The sequence below is a fragment of the Mustela nivalis genome (assembly GCF_964662115.1).
Source record: "Mustela nivalis genome assembly, chromosome: 4".
Taxonomy (NCBI): Eukaryota; Metazoa; Chordata; class Mammalia; order Carnivora; family Mustelidae; genus Mustela; species Mustela nivalis.
The window spans coordinates 108414857-108433178 of NC_139023.1; the positions used below are offsets into that span (position 1 = coordinate 108414857).

Consider the following 18322-nt stretch of genomic DNA (forward strand, 5'->3'; position numbering starts at 1 on the left):
GAATGATCTCAATCTTTTGGTACCAGTTGAGACCTGATTTGTGACCCGGGATGTGATCTATTCTGGAGAATGTTCCATGTGCACTAGAGAAGAATGTGTATTCTGTTGCTTTGGGATGCAGTGTTCTGAATATATCTGTGATGTCCATTTGGTCCAGTGTGTCATTAAAGGACTTTATTTTCTTGTTGATGTTTTGCTTGGATAATCTGTCCATTTCAGTGAGGGGGTGTTAATGTCCCCTCCTGTTATTGTATTATTGTTGATGTGTTTCTTTGATTTTGTTATTAATTGGTTTATATAGTTGGCTGTTCCCATGTTAGGTGCATAGATATTGAAAATTGTTAGATCTTTTTGTTGGACAGACCCTTTGAGTATGATATCTTTTATTATAGCCTTTGGCTTAAAATCTACTTGATCTGATATAAGAATTGTCACCCCAGCTTTCTTCTGATGTCCATTAGCATGGTAAATTGCTTTCCACCCCCTCACTTTAAATCTGGAGGTGTCTTTGGGTATAAAATGACTTTCTTGTAGACAGGTTTTTTTTTTTTTATCCATTCTGATACTCTGTGTCTTTTGATTGTGGCATTTATGCCATTTACATTCAGGGTAACTATTGAAAGGTATGAATTTAGTGCCACTGTATTGCCTGTAAGGTGACTGTTACCATATATTGTCTCTCTTCTGTTACCATATATTGTCTCTCTTCCTTTCTGGTCTACTAGTTTTAGGCTTTCTCTTTGCTTAGAGGACCCCTTTCAATATTTCTGGTAGGGCTGGTTTGGTGTTTACAAATTCTTTTAGTTTTTCTTTGTCCTGGAAGATTTTTATCTCTCTTTCTATTTTCAATGATAGCCTAGCTGAATATAGTATTCTTGGCTGCATGTTTTTCTCATTTAGGGCTCTGAATATATCATGCCAGTTCTTTCTGGCCTGCCAGGTCTTTGTGGATAAGTCTGCTGCAAATCTAATATTTTTACCATTGTGTGTTACAGACTTCTTGACCCAGGCTGCTTTCAGGATTTTCTCTTTGTCGCTAAGACTTGTAAATTTTACTGTTAGACAACAGGGTGTGGACCTATTTTTATTGATTTCATGGAGGGTTCTCTGTACCTCCTGGATTTTCATGCTTGTTCCCTTTGCCATATTAGGGAAATTCTCTACAATAATTCTCTCCAATATACCTTCTGCCCCCCTCTCTCTTATTTCTTCTTCTGGAATACCAATTATTCTAATAATTATTCTAATATTGTTTCATCTTATGGTACCACTTATCTCTCGAATTATCCCCCTGTGGTCAAGTAGTTCTTTGTCTCCCTTTTGCTTAGCTTCTCTATTCTCCACGATTTGGTCTTCTATATCACTAATTCTCTCTTCTGTCTCATTTATCCTAGCAGTAAGAGCCTCTATTTTTTATTGCATCTCATTAATAGCTTTTTTGATTTCAGCTTTGTTAGATTTTAGTTCTTTCATTTCTCCAGAAAGGGCTTTTATTTCTCCAGACAGGGTTTCTCTAATATCTTCCATGCCTTTTTTGAGCCTAGCTAGAACCTTTGGAATCATCATTCTGAACTTTAGATTTGACATATTGCATATGTCCATATTGATTAGGTCTCTAGCCTTTGGTACTGCCTCTTGTTCTTTCCTCCCAAAATTTTAAAGAAAGAAAAATTTATATATACACAAAAATAAGAGTGAAATTTATATATACACAAAAATAAGAGTAAACATGATGAAGGGATAGAATATGACTTTAGAGATGAAAAATTTAAAAAAAATTCTAAAAAAGGTTTTAATAAGATATGTTGGTTAGAAAAAGAAAGTGGAGGGACGCCTGAGTGGCTCAGTTGGTTAAGCAGCTGCCTTCGGCTCAGGTCATGATCCCAGCGTCCTGGGATCGAGTCCCACATCGGGCTCCTTGCTCAGCAGGGAGCCTGCTTCTCCCTCTGCCTCTGCCTGCCATTCTGTCTGCCTGTGCTCGCTCTCTCCCCATCTCTCTCTCTGATAAATAAATAAAATCTTTAAAAAAAAAAAAAAAAAGAAAAAGAAAGTGGAGAGAATTTGCTCAGGTTTGAGACTAGAACAAAGCCCTGTGCTAGATTTAAGGTGTAATTTGATCTATTAGAATAAATTGTATCCCAAAAATTTTTAGAAGAAAAAACCCTATATGTATAAAAAAATAAAGTTAGATATAAGGAAGGATAACATATGACTATAATAATGAAGGTTTAAAAAGTTTTTTTTTTTTTAAGCAAGGTATTGTTAAGATAAACTAGTTAAAAAATGTTATAAGAGGAAAGAGGAAAAGTTAAAAAAATTAGAATAAGAAAAAAATAAGATAAAAAAAAATTTAATTAACTTTGCAAGGCTAAAGAATCATGGGGATAAAGCCATGAATTCCATGCTTTGCTTTTCCCTCCTTGGAATTCTGCTGTTCTCCTTGATCAGTGAGCTTGGTCTTGGCTGGATGTTCTTGCTGATCATCTGGGGGAGGGCCTGTTGTAGTGATTCTCAAATGTCTTTGCCGGAAGGGGATGATTCTCAAATGTTTTTGCCCGAGGCGGAATTGCGCTGCCCTTGCCAGGGGCTGGGCTAAGAAATCTCCTTAGGTTTGTTGGCTCTTGGAGCTTTTGTTCCTTGAATGCTTTCCGAAGCGCTCTAAAGGATGAGAATGAAAATTGCAGCCTCCCAATCTCCAGCCCAGAGGAGCAGGGAGCTTGAGACCCCACTCCTCAGTATGCCCTCTGAGAAAAGCTCTCAGTGATTCCTGTCTCCCTGGTCTCCAGCCAAGCTCCGAGCTAACCCTGCCTGGTACACAGTCCCATTAGGAGTCTCCAAACCTGGCAGATCTAGCCACTCTGTTCTTCCAGCAGATAGAGGTGGGTCTCCCCAGATCTGCTTCTTGTGGGGTCTTTGCTCAAAGAGCAGTGGTCTGACTGTGCTGCAGATTACATTTTAAGATAACCCCCTAGCTGAGAACTCACTCTTTTTGGCTCTATCTCCATAGCCGGTTTCCCGGCTCTGATACCTGTGAGCTCTGCTATACTCAGACACTCCAGATCTTTTATTGACCCTGCGGGACCTGAGACCACACTGTCCCCACGAGGGCTCCACCCCTGCTTAGCCTCTGGAGTGATGTCCCTCAGTAGAGCAGACTTTTAAAAGTTCGTATTTTGTGCTCCATATCTGCACTTCTTGCTAGGAGGCGGCCCCTCCACCCGTGGTCTATCTTCTTGTCACTTTGGATTCACTTCTCTGCACATTCTGTCTTTCAGAAAGTGGTTGATTTTCTATTTCTAGAATTACTCCTCTTCTCATCGATCTCCTGTTGGGTTTGTAGGTGTTTGGAATGGTTTGATAACTATCTAGCTGAACTCCTGTGACCTGATGTCATTTCGGTCTGCTACTCCTCTGTCATCTTGACTCCTTGAAATTTTAACACAGTTTCATACTCAGTTGCCTTATTTCCTCTTTTCCAGAGACTGATTAGATTCATCCAGAATCAAGCCTAGGCATCAGTACTCCTTTTGTATAAGAAAGAAAGGAAATTCAGAAACATACATATGATGCTGCAATAAGTAGAAAGGTGCATATATCTTTTCAAGTTAGTGTTGTTTTCTCTAGCTAAGTACCCAGTAGAAGAATTGCTAGATCATATGACTAATTTTATTTTTAATTTTTCAAGGAAACTCCACACTGTTTTCCACAGTGGCTGCATCAATTTACATTCCCACCAATAGTGCATGAGGATTCCTTTTTCTCCACATCCTCACCAATATGTTATTTCTTGTCTTTTTGATTCTAGCAATTCTAACAGGTTTAAGTTTGTGATCTTGATATGCATTTCCCTAATGATTAGTGATGAACATCTTTTCCTGTGTCTGTTGGGCATTTATATGTCTTTGGAAAATGTCTGTTTGGAAGTTTTTATTTCAACACTATTTGCAATAGCCAAGATATGGAGGTTACCCAAGTGTCCATTAGTAGATGAATGGATAAATTAGTGGCATGCGCACACACACACGCGCGCACACACTGCACTGGAATATAAGCTGTAAAAAATAATGAGATCTTGCCATTTGCTATGACATGAATGGACATAGAGGTTATAATGCTAAGATAAATAAGTCAGACAGAGAAAGACAAATACCATATGAGTTCATTTGTATGTCGAATTTAAGAAACAAAACAAATGAACTAATAAGGAAAAAAAGAGACAAACAATTACCACCCCCCTCCCAGACTCTTATACATAGAGAATAAACTTGTGGTTGTTAGAGGGGAGATAGGTGGGAGGATGGTTGAAGTAAAGGAGATTAAGAATATACTTATCTTGATGAGCACTGAGTAATATATAGAATAATACAACCCTTATATTGTACACCTGAAACATACCCATATCTGCTTATTTTTTATATAAACACATAACGTATAAACCAGAAAACAATGAAGTTGGTTACCTACAAGGGATGATAAAGAGATGGAGTGGAAGTGCTGGTATATTGCAGGAGTTCATTTCTGTTGGCTTGCAGGAACCAACTGTTAATTTTTCTGGTTTTGCATGTTGGTTGATGTTATAATGGTAGTGTGAGATTAGCCACGTGGTGGTGTGACTAATAATTTCCATACCATGAAAATAAGCAAATGTTATAAGTTTGGATGGTTTTCCTCTAGTGGTGCAGCATCCATGGTGTAGAAGGGAAATGAAGGGAGGGTCATGTGAGTATACTTTTTGAAATACATATTTGTCTTTTAGAATCATGTCAGTGTTCCATATAGTCAAAAATAAAAATAAATAGATAAGAATGGGAAGGCTTAAAAAAACCCCTAAAGCTGAAAGTGAATGGAAACAAATGTACCATTGTATTCCAAGTGAATACTTATAACCACATTGAAGGGGGAAAAAGAATAATCCATGTAACCGCAGTGTTTGACTATACATCATTCTTGAATAGGATGAAGTTGGAAGGGATAGTGAGTGCAAGAATTACAAACAAATTCTGAATTCTTTTTTGGAGGTTGGCTTATTATAGTGGCATGAGTGAGGCAATAATGAAACTATTTTAGATGTATAACACTGAACAAAAACTCAGTATTGTGAATCAGCATTTTCACTTGGAAGAAGGTACATACAAATATGGCTTGGGGGAGGTGGAAAAGGTCTAGATTTGAATTGAAGGTTTGATGTGAACTCATGATTTCTAATATATATATTATGAATCATATATATATGTATATGTATTTGTGTGTGTATAGATATAGGTGTAGGTAATATAGATATATAGATATGTAACCCAGCTTGCTAAGTATGTTAAGAAGCAGGGACTGGGCAAAGTAGGTGGAAGATGAACCTGAACAAACAAAAAAAAAGATGATGGCATATCATAAGAACATATGAACCAAATTAAAGAGCTGCCTACTGGTAAAAAGAAACACAGATATTAATTATAAATAGTTAAAACTGGTATTCATATTTCCATATGGACTATAAATATATAAATAAGTGGATAAATAAGTAGATAAATGATGAAATGAATAATTTAGGGGGAAGAGGGCTCTCGCTTACAGTAGAATGTTGAGTGCTTACTGATAAATGCAGAGGGAATATTCAATTTTATAAAATTAAATGACCACTGAGGTTCAAGAACATCATGTATCCCTAGAAATGATATATATATATATATATATATATATATTTTTTTTTTTTTTATTTTAAAAGATTTTATTTATTTATTTGACAGAGAGAAATCACAAGTAGATGGAGAGGCAGGCAGAGAGAGAGAGGGAAGCAGGCTCCCCGCTGAGCAGAGAGCCCGATGCGGGACTCGATCCCAGGACCCTGAGATCATGACCTGAGCCGAAGGCAGCGGCTTAACCCACTGAGCCACCCAGGCAACCTGAAATGATATTTTGAGGAAGAAAGCTACATCACCTGTTTAGTATGCTGCTCAGAAATGCATAACCTGAATATAATCGTGAGAGAAGTCCCACTTAATGAAGGCTTTATTTTTTATTATATTCTTTTAATTTTTTATTTTTTATAAACATATATTTTTATCCCAGGGATACAGGTCTGTGAATCGCCAAGTTTACACACTTCACAGCACATACCCTTCCCAATGTCCATAACCCTGCCCCCCTTCTCCCAACCCCCCTCCCCCCCAGCAACCCTCAGTTTGTTTTGTGAGATTAAGAGTGACTTATGGTTTGTCTCCCTCCCAATCCCATCTTGTTTCATTGATTCTTCTACCCACTTAAGCCCCCGTGTTGCATCACCACTTCCTCATATCAGGGAGATCATATGATAGTTGTATTTCTCCGCTTGACTTATTTCGCTAAGCATGATACGCTCTAGTTCCATCCATGTTGTCGCAAATGACAAGATTTCATTTCTTTTGATGGCTGCATAGTATTCCATTGTGTATATATACCACATCTTCTTGATCCATTCATCTGTTGATGGACATCTAGGTTCTTTCCATAGTTTGGCTATTGTGGACATTGCTGCTATAAACATTCGGGTGCATGTGCCCCTTCGGATCACTACGTTTGTATCTTTAGGGTAAATACCCAGTAGTGCAATTGCTGGGTCATAGGGCAGTTCTATTTTCAACATTTTGAGGAACCTCCATGCTGTTTTCCAGAATGGCTTCACCGGCTTGCATTCCCACCAACAGCATAGGAGGGTTCCCCTTTCTCTGCATCCTCGCCAGCATCTGTCATTTCCTGACTTGTTGATTTTTGCCATTCTGACTGGTGTGAGGTGATATCTCATTGCGGTTTTGATTTGTATTTCCCTGATACCGAGTGATATGGAGCACTTTTTCATGTGTCTGTTGGCCATCTGGATGTCTTCTTTGCAGAAATGTCTCTTCATGTCTTCTGCCCATTTCTTGATTGGAATACTTGTTCTTTGGGTGTTGAGTTTGCTAAGTTCTTTATAGATTTTGGACACTAGTCCTTTATCTGATATGTCGTTTGCATATATCTTCTCCCATTCTGTCAGTTGTCTTTTGATTTTGTTAACTGTTTCCTTTGCCGTGCAAAAGCTTTTGATCTTGATGAAATCCCAATAGTTCATTATTGCCCTTGCTTCCCTTGCCTTTGGTGATGTTCCTTGGAAGATGTTGCTGCGGCTGAGGTCGAAGAGGTTGCTGCCTGTGTTTTCCTCAAGGATTTTGATGGATTCCTTTCTCACATTGCGGTCCTTCATCCATTTTGAGTCAATTTTCGTGTGTGGTGTAAGGAAATGGTCCAATTTCATTTTTCTGCATGTGGCTGTCCAGTTTTCCCAGCACCATTTATTGAAGAGGCTGTCTTTTTTCCATTGGATATTCTTTCCTGCTTTGTCGAAGATTAGTTGGCCATAGAGCTGAGGGTCTATTTCTGGGCTCTCTATTCTGTTCCATTGATCTATGTGTCTGTTTTTGTGCCTGTACCATGCTGTCTTGATGATGACAGCTTTGTAATAGAGCTTGAAGTCCGGAATTGTGATGCCACCAACGTTGGCTTTCTTTTTCAATATCCCTTTGGCTATTCGAGGTCTTTTCTGGTTCCATATAAATTTGAGAATTATTTGTTCCATTTCTTTGAAAAAGATGGATGGTACTTTGATAGGAATTGCTTAAATGTTTAGATTGCTTTAGGTAGCATAGACATTTTCACAATATTTATTCTTCGAATCCAGGAGCATGGAACATTTTTCCATTTCTTTGTGTCTTCCTCAATTTCTTTCATGAGTACTTTATAGTTTTCTGAGTATAGATTCTGTGCCTCTTTGGTTAGGTTTATTCCTAGGTATCTTATGGTTTGGGGTGCAATTGTAAATGTGATTGACTCCTTAATTTCTCTTTCTTCTGTCTTGTTGTTAGTGTAGAGAAATGCAACTGATTTCTGTGCATTGATTTTATATCCTGACACTTACTGAATTCCTGTACAAGTTCTAGCAGTTTTGGAGTGGAGTCTTTTGGGTTTTCCACATATAGTATCATATCATCTTTGCTGATTTGGATGCCTTTAATTTTCTTTTGTTGTCTGATTGCTGAGGCTAGGACTTCTAGTACTATGTTGAATAGCAGTGGTGATAATGGACATTCCTGCCGTGTTCCTGACCTTAGTGGAAAAGCTTTCAGTTTTTCTCCATTGAGAATGATATTTGCAGTTGGTTTTTCATAGATGGCTTTGATGATATTGCCCTCTATCCCTACACTTTGAAGAGTTTTGATCAGGAAGGGATGCTGTACTTTGTCAAATGCTTTTTCAGCATCTATTGAGAGTATCATATGGTTCTTGATCTTTCTTTTATTGATGTGTTGTATCACATTGACTGATTTGCGGATGTTGAACCAACCTTGCAGCCCTGGAATAAATCCCACTTGGTCATGGTGAATAATCCTTTTAATGTACTGTTGAATCCTATTGGCTAGTATTTTGGTGAGAATTTTCTCATCTGTGTTCATCAAGGATATTGGTCTATAACTCTCTTTTTTGATGGGGTCCTTGTCTGGTTTTGGGATCAAGGTGATGCTGGCCTCATAAAATGAGTTTGGACGTTTTCCTTCCATTTCTATTTTTTGGCACAGTTTCAGGAGAATACGAATTAGTTCTTCTTTAAATGTTTTGTAGAATTTCCCCAGGAAGCCGTTTTGCCCTGGGCTTTTGTTTCTTTGGAGATTTTTAATGACTGTTTCAATCTCCTTACTGGTTATGGGTCTGTTCAGGCTTTCTATTTCTTCCTGGTTCAGTTTTGGTAGTTTATATGTTTCTAGGAATGCATCCATTTCTTCCAGATTGTCAAACTTGTTGGCGTAGAGTTGCTTATAGTATGTTCTTATAATAGTTTGTATTTCTTTGGTGTTAGTTGTGATCTCTCCTCTTTCATTCATGATTTTATTTATTTGGGTCCTTTCTTTTTTCTTTTTGTTAAGTCTGGCCAGGGGTTTATCAATCTTATTAATTCTTTCACACAACCAGCTCCTAGTTTCGTTGATTTGTTCTATTGTTGTTTTGGTTTCTATTTCATTGATTTCTGCTCTGATCTTTATGATTTCTCTTCTCCTGCTGGGCTTAGGGTTTCTTTCTTGTTCTTTCTCCAGCTCCTTAAGGTGTAAGGTTAGGTTGTGTACCTGAGACCTTTGTTGTTTCTTGAGAAAGGCTTGTAGCGCTATATATTTTCCTCTCAGGACTGCCTTTGTTGTGTCCCACAGATTTTGAATCATTGTGTTTTCATTATCATTTGTTTCCATGATTTTTTTCAATTCTTCTTTAATTTCCTGGTTGACCCATTCATTCTTTAGAAGAATGCTGTTTTGTTTCCATGTATTTGGGTTCTTTCCAAACTTCCTCTTGTGGTTGAGTTCTACCTTTAGAGCACTGTGTTCTGAAAATATGCAGGGAATGATCCCAGTCTTTTGATACCGGTTGAGTCCTGATTTAGGACCGAGGATGTGATCTTTTCTGGAGAATGTTCCATGTGCACTAGAGAAGTATGTGTATTCTGTTGCTTTGGGATGAAATGTTCTGAATATATCTGTGATGTCCATATGGTCCAGTGTGTCGTTTAAGGCCTTTATTTCCTTGTTGATCTTTTGCTTGGATGATCTGTCCATTTCAGTGAGGGGAGTGTTAAAGTCCCCTACTATTATTCTATTATTGTTGATGTGTTTCTTTGATTTTGTTATTAATTGGTTTATATAGTTGGCTGCTCCCACATTGGGGGCATAGATATTTAAAATTGTTAGTTAGATCTTCTTGTTGGACAGACCCTTTGAGTGTGATATAGTGTCCTTCCTCATCTCTTATTATAGTCTTTGGCTTAAAATCTAATTGATCTGATATAAGGATTGCCACTTCTGCTTTCTTCTGATGTCCATTAGCATGGTAAATTCTTTTCCACCCCCTCACTTTAAATCTGGAGGTGTCTTCGGGTTTAAAATGAGTTTCTTGGAGGCAACATATAGATGGGTTTTGTTTTTTTATCCATTCTGATACCCTGTGTCTTTTGACAGGGGCATTTAGCCCATTAACATTCAGGGTAACTATTGAGAGATATGAATTTAGTGCCATTGTATTGCCTGTAAGGTGACTGTTACTGTATATGGTCTCTGTTCCTTTCTGATCTACCACTTGTAGGCTCTCTCTTTGCTTAGAGGACCCCTTTCAATATTTCCTGTAGAGCTGGTTTGGTGTTTGCAAATTCTTTCAGTTTTTGTTTGTCCTGGAAGCTTTTAATCTCTCCTTCAATTTTCAATGATACCCTAGCTGGATATAGTATTCTTGGCTGCATGTTTTTCTCGTTTAGTGCTCTGAAAATATCATGCCAGCTCTTTCTGGCCTGCCAGGTCTCTGTGGATAAGTCAGCTGCCAATCTAATATTTTTACCATTGTATGTTACAGACTTCTTTTCCCAGGCTGCTTTCAGGATTTTCTCTTTGTCACTGAGACTTGTAAATTTTACTATTAGGTGACGGGGTGTGGGCCTCTTCTTATTGATTTTGAGGGGCATTCTCTGAACCTCCTGAATTTTGATGCTCGTTCCCTTTGCCATATTGGGGAAATTCTCTCCAATAATTCTCTCCAGTATACCTTCTGCTCCCCTCTCTCTTTCTTCTTCTTCTGGAATCCCAATTATTCTAATGTTGTTTCGTCTTATGGTGTCACTTATCTCTCAAATTCTCCCCTTGTGGTCCAGTAGCTGTTTGTCCCTCTTTTGCTCAGCTTCTTTATTCTCTGTCATTTGGTCTTCTATATCGCTAATTCTTTCTTCTGCCTCATTTATCCTAGCAGTGAGAGCCTCCAGTTTTGATTGCACCTCATTAATAGCTTTTTTGATTTCAACTTAGTTCGATTTTAGTTCTTTTATTTCTCCAGAAAGGGCTTTTATATCTCTCAAGAGTGTTTCTCTAATATCTTCCATGCCTTTTTCGAGCCCGGCTAGAACCTTGAGAATTGTCATTCTGAACTCTAGATCTGACATATTACCAATTTCTGTATTGATTAGGTCCCTAGCCTTCGATACTGTCTCTTGTTCTTTTTTTTGTGTTCAATTTTTCCTTCTTGTCATTTTGTCCAGATAATAGTATATGAAGGAGCAAGTAAAATACTAAAGGGGTGGCAATAACCCCAGGAAAATATGCTTTAACCAAATCAGAAGAGATCCCAAATCATGAGGGGGGAGAAAGGGGATAAAAAGAGGTTTAAAACGAAAGAAAGGAAAAAGAAAAAAGAAAAAAAAGAATTAAAAAAAAGAAAACGAATAAAGAAAAATATAAAAAAGAAAAAAAATATATTAGATAAACTAGTTAAAAAACCTTAAAAAAGAAAAGGGTAAACGTTAAAAAAAGTTTTAGCAGAAGAAGAGAAAAAAAAATGAAAAAGAAAAAAATTAACTGCAAGACTAAAAAAATCACAGGGAGAAAGCCATGAGTTCCGTGCTTTGCTTTCTCCTCCTCTGGAATTCTGCTGGTCTCCTTGGTATTGAAACCATACTCCTTGTAGGTGAACTTGGTCTTGGCTGGATTTCTTGTTGATCTTCTGGGGGATGGGACTGGTGTAGTGATTCTCAAGTGTCTTTGCCCCAGGCGGAATTGCACCGCCCTTACCAGGGGCCGGGCTGAGTAATCCACTTGGGTTTGCTTTCAGGAGCTTTTGTTTCCTGAGCGCTTTCCGTAGAGTTCCGGAGGACGGGAATACAAATGGCGGCCTCCTGGTCTCCGGCCTGGAGGAGCCGAGAGCCGAGGGCCCCACTCCTCAGTGCGCCTTCAGAGAACAGCGCCCAGTTACTCCTGTCTGCCTGACCTCTGGCCGCACTCCAAGCTCACCGAGCCTGTGGCCGGTTCAAGGTAACACCGAGCTGTGAGCTTACTGTCGGCTCTGTCTCTGTAGCCGGCTTTCCCGTTCCAATACCCGTAAGCTCTGCGACACTCAGTCACCCCCGATCCTTCTGTGACCCTGCGGGACCTGAGGCCAGGGTGACTCTGCATGGGCTTCGCCCTGGTTTAGCCTCTGGAGCGATGTCCCTCAGTGGAACAGACTTTTAAAAGTCCTGATTTCGTGCTCCGTTGCTCTGCTGCTTGCCGGGAGCTGGCCCCTCCCCCCGGGGTCTATCTTCCCGTTGCTTTGGATTCACTTCTCTGCCAGTCCTACCTTTTAGAAAGTGGTTGTTTTTCTATTTCTAGAATTGCTGTTCTTCTCTTCAATCGGCCGATGGATTTGCAGGTGTTTGCAATCTTTAGATAAGCTGTCTAGCTGATCTCCTGCTAGCTGAAGTAGTCTCAGACTGCTACTTCTCCACCATCTTGACTCCTCCCTCAATGAATGCTTTATTATACAAAAGGGGGGTGCTATATTCTTCCAAAGTCCTAGAACACAAAGAAAGGTTGTAGAAATGTTCCTATATTAAAGGAGGCTAAAAGCAATATTTGAACCGAGTGTAAATTATATACTTGAAAGGGAAAAATGCAACAGAGGCATTATTAGATCAACTGGCAACTTTGGAATATGAATAGTTGATTAGATAAAAATATATCATTGATACATTTACTGAAGTTGATAACTGTGCTTCAGACATGTTAAAAAAATCCGTATTTTTAGTAAACACATAGCAAAGAATTAAGGGGTAAAGGGCCATGACATATGTAACTTTTCATTAAATGGTTTTATATATATGCTGCATGTTTGTGTGTGTGTGTGTGTGTGTGTGTGTGTCTCCACAGACACACACAGGGAGACACAGAGAGGAAGGAATGGATATACTGAAAGAAAGAGAAAGAGAGTATGGGCAAATGAAAAAAACAAATGTCATAATGTTAACAATGGGTGAATCTGGGTAAATATTATATATATTTTCTTATTTATTTTTATTCATGTAATTTTTTTGGTAAATTTGAAATTAACTCCAAATAAAAATTTAAAAAATATAATGCTATACTTCATGAGTTATTATATGTATGTTTAACATTAAGTTAAATATTACAAGTTTATAATAAATTTATTATGTTTATAAATTGAATATTATAAGCTAAACCAGATTTATATATCTCTTGAATCTAAGATTTTTTTCTTAAGATATTTAATGATATTGTTGAATTAGTTGAATATGTATATGAAGGAACTTTGTCAATTTTTATTAATTTTATTACATAAAAGAAACCATGGGTGAGCCTGGTGGTGGGTATTAGCGAGGGCACATATTGCATGGAACACTGGGTGTGGTGCATAAACAATAAATTACAGAACATTGAAAAAATAAAACTAAAAAAATTAAAAGAAAATAGAACCGATGTTAGATCATATAGGTTTTTTATTTACTATCTTAACTTACAGAATAATTTAAATGTGAAGATTGTCCATATATTATCATCTAGAATCTCATCTTGAGATAATTCCCTTTAAAATGTCTATTTAGCATCGTAAAGTACATAATGCATTACTGTTTATATATATATAATGTATATATATATGATTTTACTAAAAGTTATATATTTTATGTTTTGATAGGTATAAGATCTTAATTCATCGGTATTTTTCACTCTGTTAAGAAATAAATTAGGGGCGCCTGGGTGGCTCAGTGGGTTAAGCCGTTGCCTTCGGCTCAGGTCATGATCTCAGGGTCCTGGGATCGAGTCCCTCATCGGGCTCTCTGCTCAGCAGGGAGCCTGATTCCTCCTCTCTCTCTCTCTGCCTACTTGTGATCTCTCTCTGTCAAATAAATAAATAAAATCTTAAAAAAAAAGAAATAAATTAAACTCCATATGTTATATTAACTAAGAAGGCAGCTTTTAACTCATGAAATATCAAAATGTACTATATAGTACCTTTTTCATTGGCATATTTTCCTGTTCTTTACCAGAGATTTGTACCTATCAAGTCAATCACTCCAGCTCCTGGCACATATAATGAACCTCGAACTGCTTTCAATTCCTTGAAGAAAACACCAGCACTGAAAAGTACTCCATTTGGTCAAAGTGCTGCTCGATTCACACAGGACTCCATGACAGAGGAAACGCCAGGTTAGTAATTAATCCATGTAGTTTCATAACTTAATATTCAAGGCAGATTACCAAAAAGTACACATCTTTTGTTCTGTGGTTTGTGTTGTCATTTTAAGTCACATTTTTAAAGTATTGACCATACACTAAACACAGATACATTAAAAATAATGTATAACTTTAAAAAAAGATTGCAATTTAACATGTCACCTACCTTATTGGTAATTTTCTATTATTTTCCTTCATTCAATAATTTCCTAATTTCTCTTTATGAGTGAACTTATTTATCAACTATGTGGTCACCACCAGTATTTTAACTTATGAAATGCACTTTTGTTAAAATTTTATTTTGGGGCTATCCTAAAACATTCTAGTGTTCTCACTGGATATTTTAGTATATAGAATTAAGAATCTAGCACAAAAATAACTTATGTAAATGTTAACATATAGTTATGTGTTGCTGCATAACAATCTCAATGGTATAAAAACACAGGGTTTTCTTTTGTATCTTACTATTTTGTGGGATGGCTGGAAGGCAGAGCTTAGATAAGGCTGTCATTCAGTGTGCATGCATAGCTTCAGCATTGCTGCCCCAGGGTAGCTAATCTTTTAATTTGGTAGCTCAGGACTCTACAGGACATGGCAGATGCTACAAGCCTTATTTCCTAATGTCAGAAATCCCACATTCCATTTGTTAATCAGGTTACTAAGGGCACTACATATTGAACAGAAGAGCGTAACACTTTATCTCTTAATGACATGAGTAACAAAGAATTTTTGGCCATCTTTAATTTACTATAGGCTACCCTCTGCCCACAAAACATTTACAGTTGTCCTCCATGTTTTCTCCAGACCTTCAAAGTTTCATGTAATTATGGTGTGATCTTGAAGTCCAGGATTTTGTTACCTAAGAATTGTATTGCTATAGATCAGAATTTTTGGGTGTGATACTTTAGAGAAGCTTCTTGAGTATGACTTCTATCTGTTAGACAAGTTGTGAACTAAAGACACACATTATCTGCCTCACACATCCCAAAACACAGCAATGGGAGAATTACAGGATGTTCATACTACATGCTCCTATTCAGAAAAGAGAAAACTAGAAGCCCTTAATAGTCATAATCCTATAACAACTATGAAATCTAACCAGGCACATTTTGTAGTTTCCTTGATTAGGGCCCAGGTGGGCTCCCTGGGAATGATTTTCCAAGGTCCTTTGTTCTACCTGTTGGGCTCTTGATTCCATGTTTTGAATTATCCTTCCTTTCTGTAAGAAATAGGCTATGTTTCTGGCTGCCTAACTTGCTTACACCAAGTTCCACCCACTGTGTTCTGGCAGGACTGCCCTTCTCAGTCAAGACTGCCACAGTCACAGAAGATATGGTCCCTTGCCCCAGAAACCCCTGTCTATATCATATCTCCTGATCAGAGAGTTTTGCAGGGCTTCAATTCTGGCAGAGTTGGTGTCAGATCTCATTTCACAAGCAGACCAGAGTGTACCTAGTTAAAAACTCACCACATTCAGTCCAGGGACCAAACACTAAACACAGCAGGCAAGGAGAGTATCTACAGACAACTGGCCTGAAGGTTAGAGCAGCCAAAATACAATAGCAGAGTGCACGCAGCACAACTGGAGACATTTCATGAAGTGGTACACCCTGAGCACTACATGACCTCTTTTTCATTAGGCTGTTACTCTCAGGAGCAGCCAACATAACTGGCTTTTCTAACAGAGAAGAAGGCAGAAACTTATACAAAATTCCAAGACAGAAGAATTTATTCCAAATGAAAGAACAAGATAAGGCCATGGTCAGAGATCTAAGCAAAAACAGATCGAAGTAACATGCCTGATGGAGAATTTAAAGCAACAATCCTAATGATACTCACAGGGCTTGAGAAAAGAATAGAAGACATTAGGGAGACCCTTACCACAGAGATAAAAGAGTTAAGAAAGAATCAATCAAGAGATGAAGAATACAAAAAACGGGACTGGACATGGGTTGATGCAATTAACAGCAGGCCAGAAGAATCAGAGGAATGAATTAGTGACTTAGAAGACAAAATAATGGGAAAAAATGAAGCTGAACTAAAAGGAGAGTATGAATTATGGGACATGAGAGTAGGCTTAGGGAGTTCATGACTCCAACAGATGCAATAACATTTATATTACAGAAGTCCCAGAAGAAGAAGAGAGAGAAAAGGGAGTAGAAAATTTATTTTAGGAAATAATAGCAGAAAATTTTCCTAATCTGGAAAACAAAACAGATATCTAGATCCAGGAGGCACAGAGAACTCCCATCAAAATGAACAAAAGCAGGTCCACACCAAGACATATTTTAATTACACTTGTAAAATATAGTGATAAATAATCTTAAGAGCAGCAAGACAAAGGAAATTCTTAATTTACAAGGGAAGACCTTTAAGGCTAGCTGGAGATTTCTCAACAGAACCTTGTCAAGTCAGAAGGAAGTGGTGTGATATATTCAAAGTGCTAAATATGAAAAATTTGCAGCCAATAGTACTTTATCCAGCAAGGCTATCATTCATAATAGGAGAAATAAAGAGTTTGCCAAACAAACAAAAACTAAAGGAGATCATGGCCACTACACCAAGAAATATTAAAGGGAACCCTTTGAGTGCAAAGGGAAAACCAAAAGTGACAAAGATAATAAATGGTAAGAGAAAATATCCAGAAACAATGACAAAACAGGTAATAAAATGTCAATAAATACATATCTACCAATAATTACTTTGTGACGATAAATGGACTAAATGCTCCAGTCAAAGCCACAGGGTGTCAGAATCAATAAACAAACAAGACCCATCTATATGCTGCCTACAAAAAACTCATTTTAGAGCAAAGACACCCGCAGATTGAAAGTGAGGGGTTGGAGAAATATCTATCATGCAAATGGATGTCAAAAGGAAGCCAGAGTAGCAATATTTATGTTGGATAAACTATACTTTATTTTATTTATTTACTTTAAATATTAATTTATTCATTTGAGAGAGAGAGAATGCAAGAGCATGGAAAGGAGGAGCAAAGGGAGAGGGAGAGAGAAAAATTCAAGGAGATTCCATGCTGATTGTGAAGCCCGACATGGGGCTCGATCTCACGACCCTGAGATCATGACCTAAGCCAAAGCCAGGAGTTGGTTGCTTAACTGACTGTGCCACTCAGGTGCCCCCAAACTAGACTTTAAAATAAAGACTTTGAGAAAGAGACAGAGAAGGGCATTATATAACCATAAAGGGGTTGATACAATAAGATATAATAATTGTAAATATTTATGCACTCAACATGGGAGCACCCAAATATATAAAATGATAACATAAAGGAACTAATTGACAGTAACATAATAATAGTAGGGGACTTTTATACCCCACTGACATCAATGGATGGGTCATCTAAATAGAAACTAACAAGGACACAGTGGCTTTGAATGCTACTCTGGACCGGATGGTGACTTAACATATATTCAGAACATTCTATCCTAAAACAGCAGAATACATATTGTTTTCAGGTGTACATGGAAGATTCTCCAGAATAGACCACATATTAGGTCACAAAACAGGCCTCAACAAATACAAAAAGTTGAAATCATTTTCTGACCACAACACTATGAAACTAGAAGTTAACCACAAGAAAAAATTTGGAAAGACCACAAATACACAGAGATTAAACAACGTGCTACTAAACATTGAATGGGTCAACAAAGAAATCAAAGAAGAAGTAAAAAAAAAGACATGGAAACAAATGAAAATGAAATCACAGTGGTCCAATAGCAAAAGTGGTCCTAAGGGATGTACATACCAATAAAGGCTTACCTCAAGAAGCAAGAAAAAAATCTCTAAGAAGTAGGCTGTGTTTGTAGTTGGAGCTTTCTCCTATAGAAAATGAGGCGACTACAGCCACTTTTCATTTTGCAGTGTTGTTGTCTCTTTCTTTCCAAGTTTGTATAATTCCCTTTTAAAAACTTTGTAAGTACCTTATTATATTGACTGAAAATCAAATACACTGGACAAAAGCCACATTCACATATACTTCGTGGGGAAACCCTTGTCCACTTTGGGTCACCTTTGGTGATGCTGTGTTCTGATACTCTTAGATTCTTCTGAACATTATTATTTTAGCCAAGAGGGTCTATAACATATGACCTTAAAATTCTTGGAAGCCTTTCCTTTAACTGAAAAATTCTATACATGGTTATCTTAAATCTTTCTGAGGTCTTAACAAAGGGTCTTGCAGTCATACCCTGAATTTGGTCTTTGATCTCAGGCCATTTCTTGAGAGCTTTTTGCTATTGTAGAGATGGGATAAAAAAGAATTTTAC

The 18322-nt window shown here is 37.6% G+C and overlaps 1 protein-coding gene across 2 annotated transcripts in view; it reads left to right on the forward strand.

The window, feature by feature from the left end:
- STPG2 (sperm tail PG-rich repeat containing 2) overlaps positions 1-18322 on the forward strand; it is a 591266-nt gene that overhangs the window by 146688 nt on the left and 426256 nt on the right. For both annotated transcript variants that reach the window (XM_082729100.1, XM_082729101.1), the window contains exon 9: positions 13850-14009. In XM_082729100.1, the coding sequence (XP_082585226.1) occupies positions 13850-14009 (160 nt within the window). The remainder of the gene's footprint in view (positions 1-13849; positions 14010-18322) is intronic.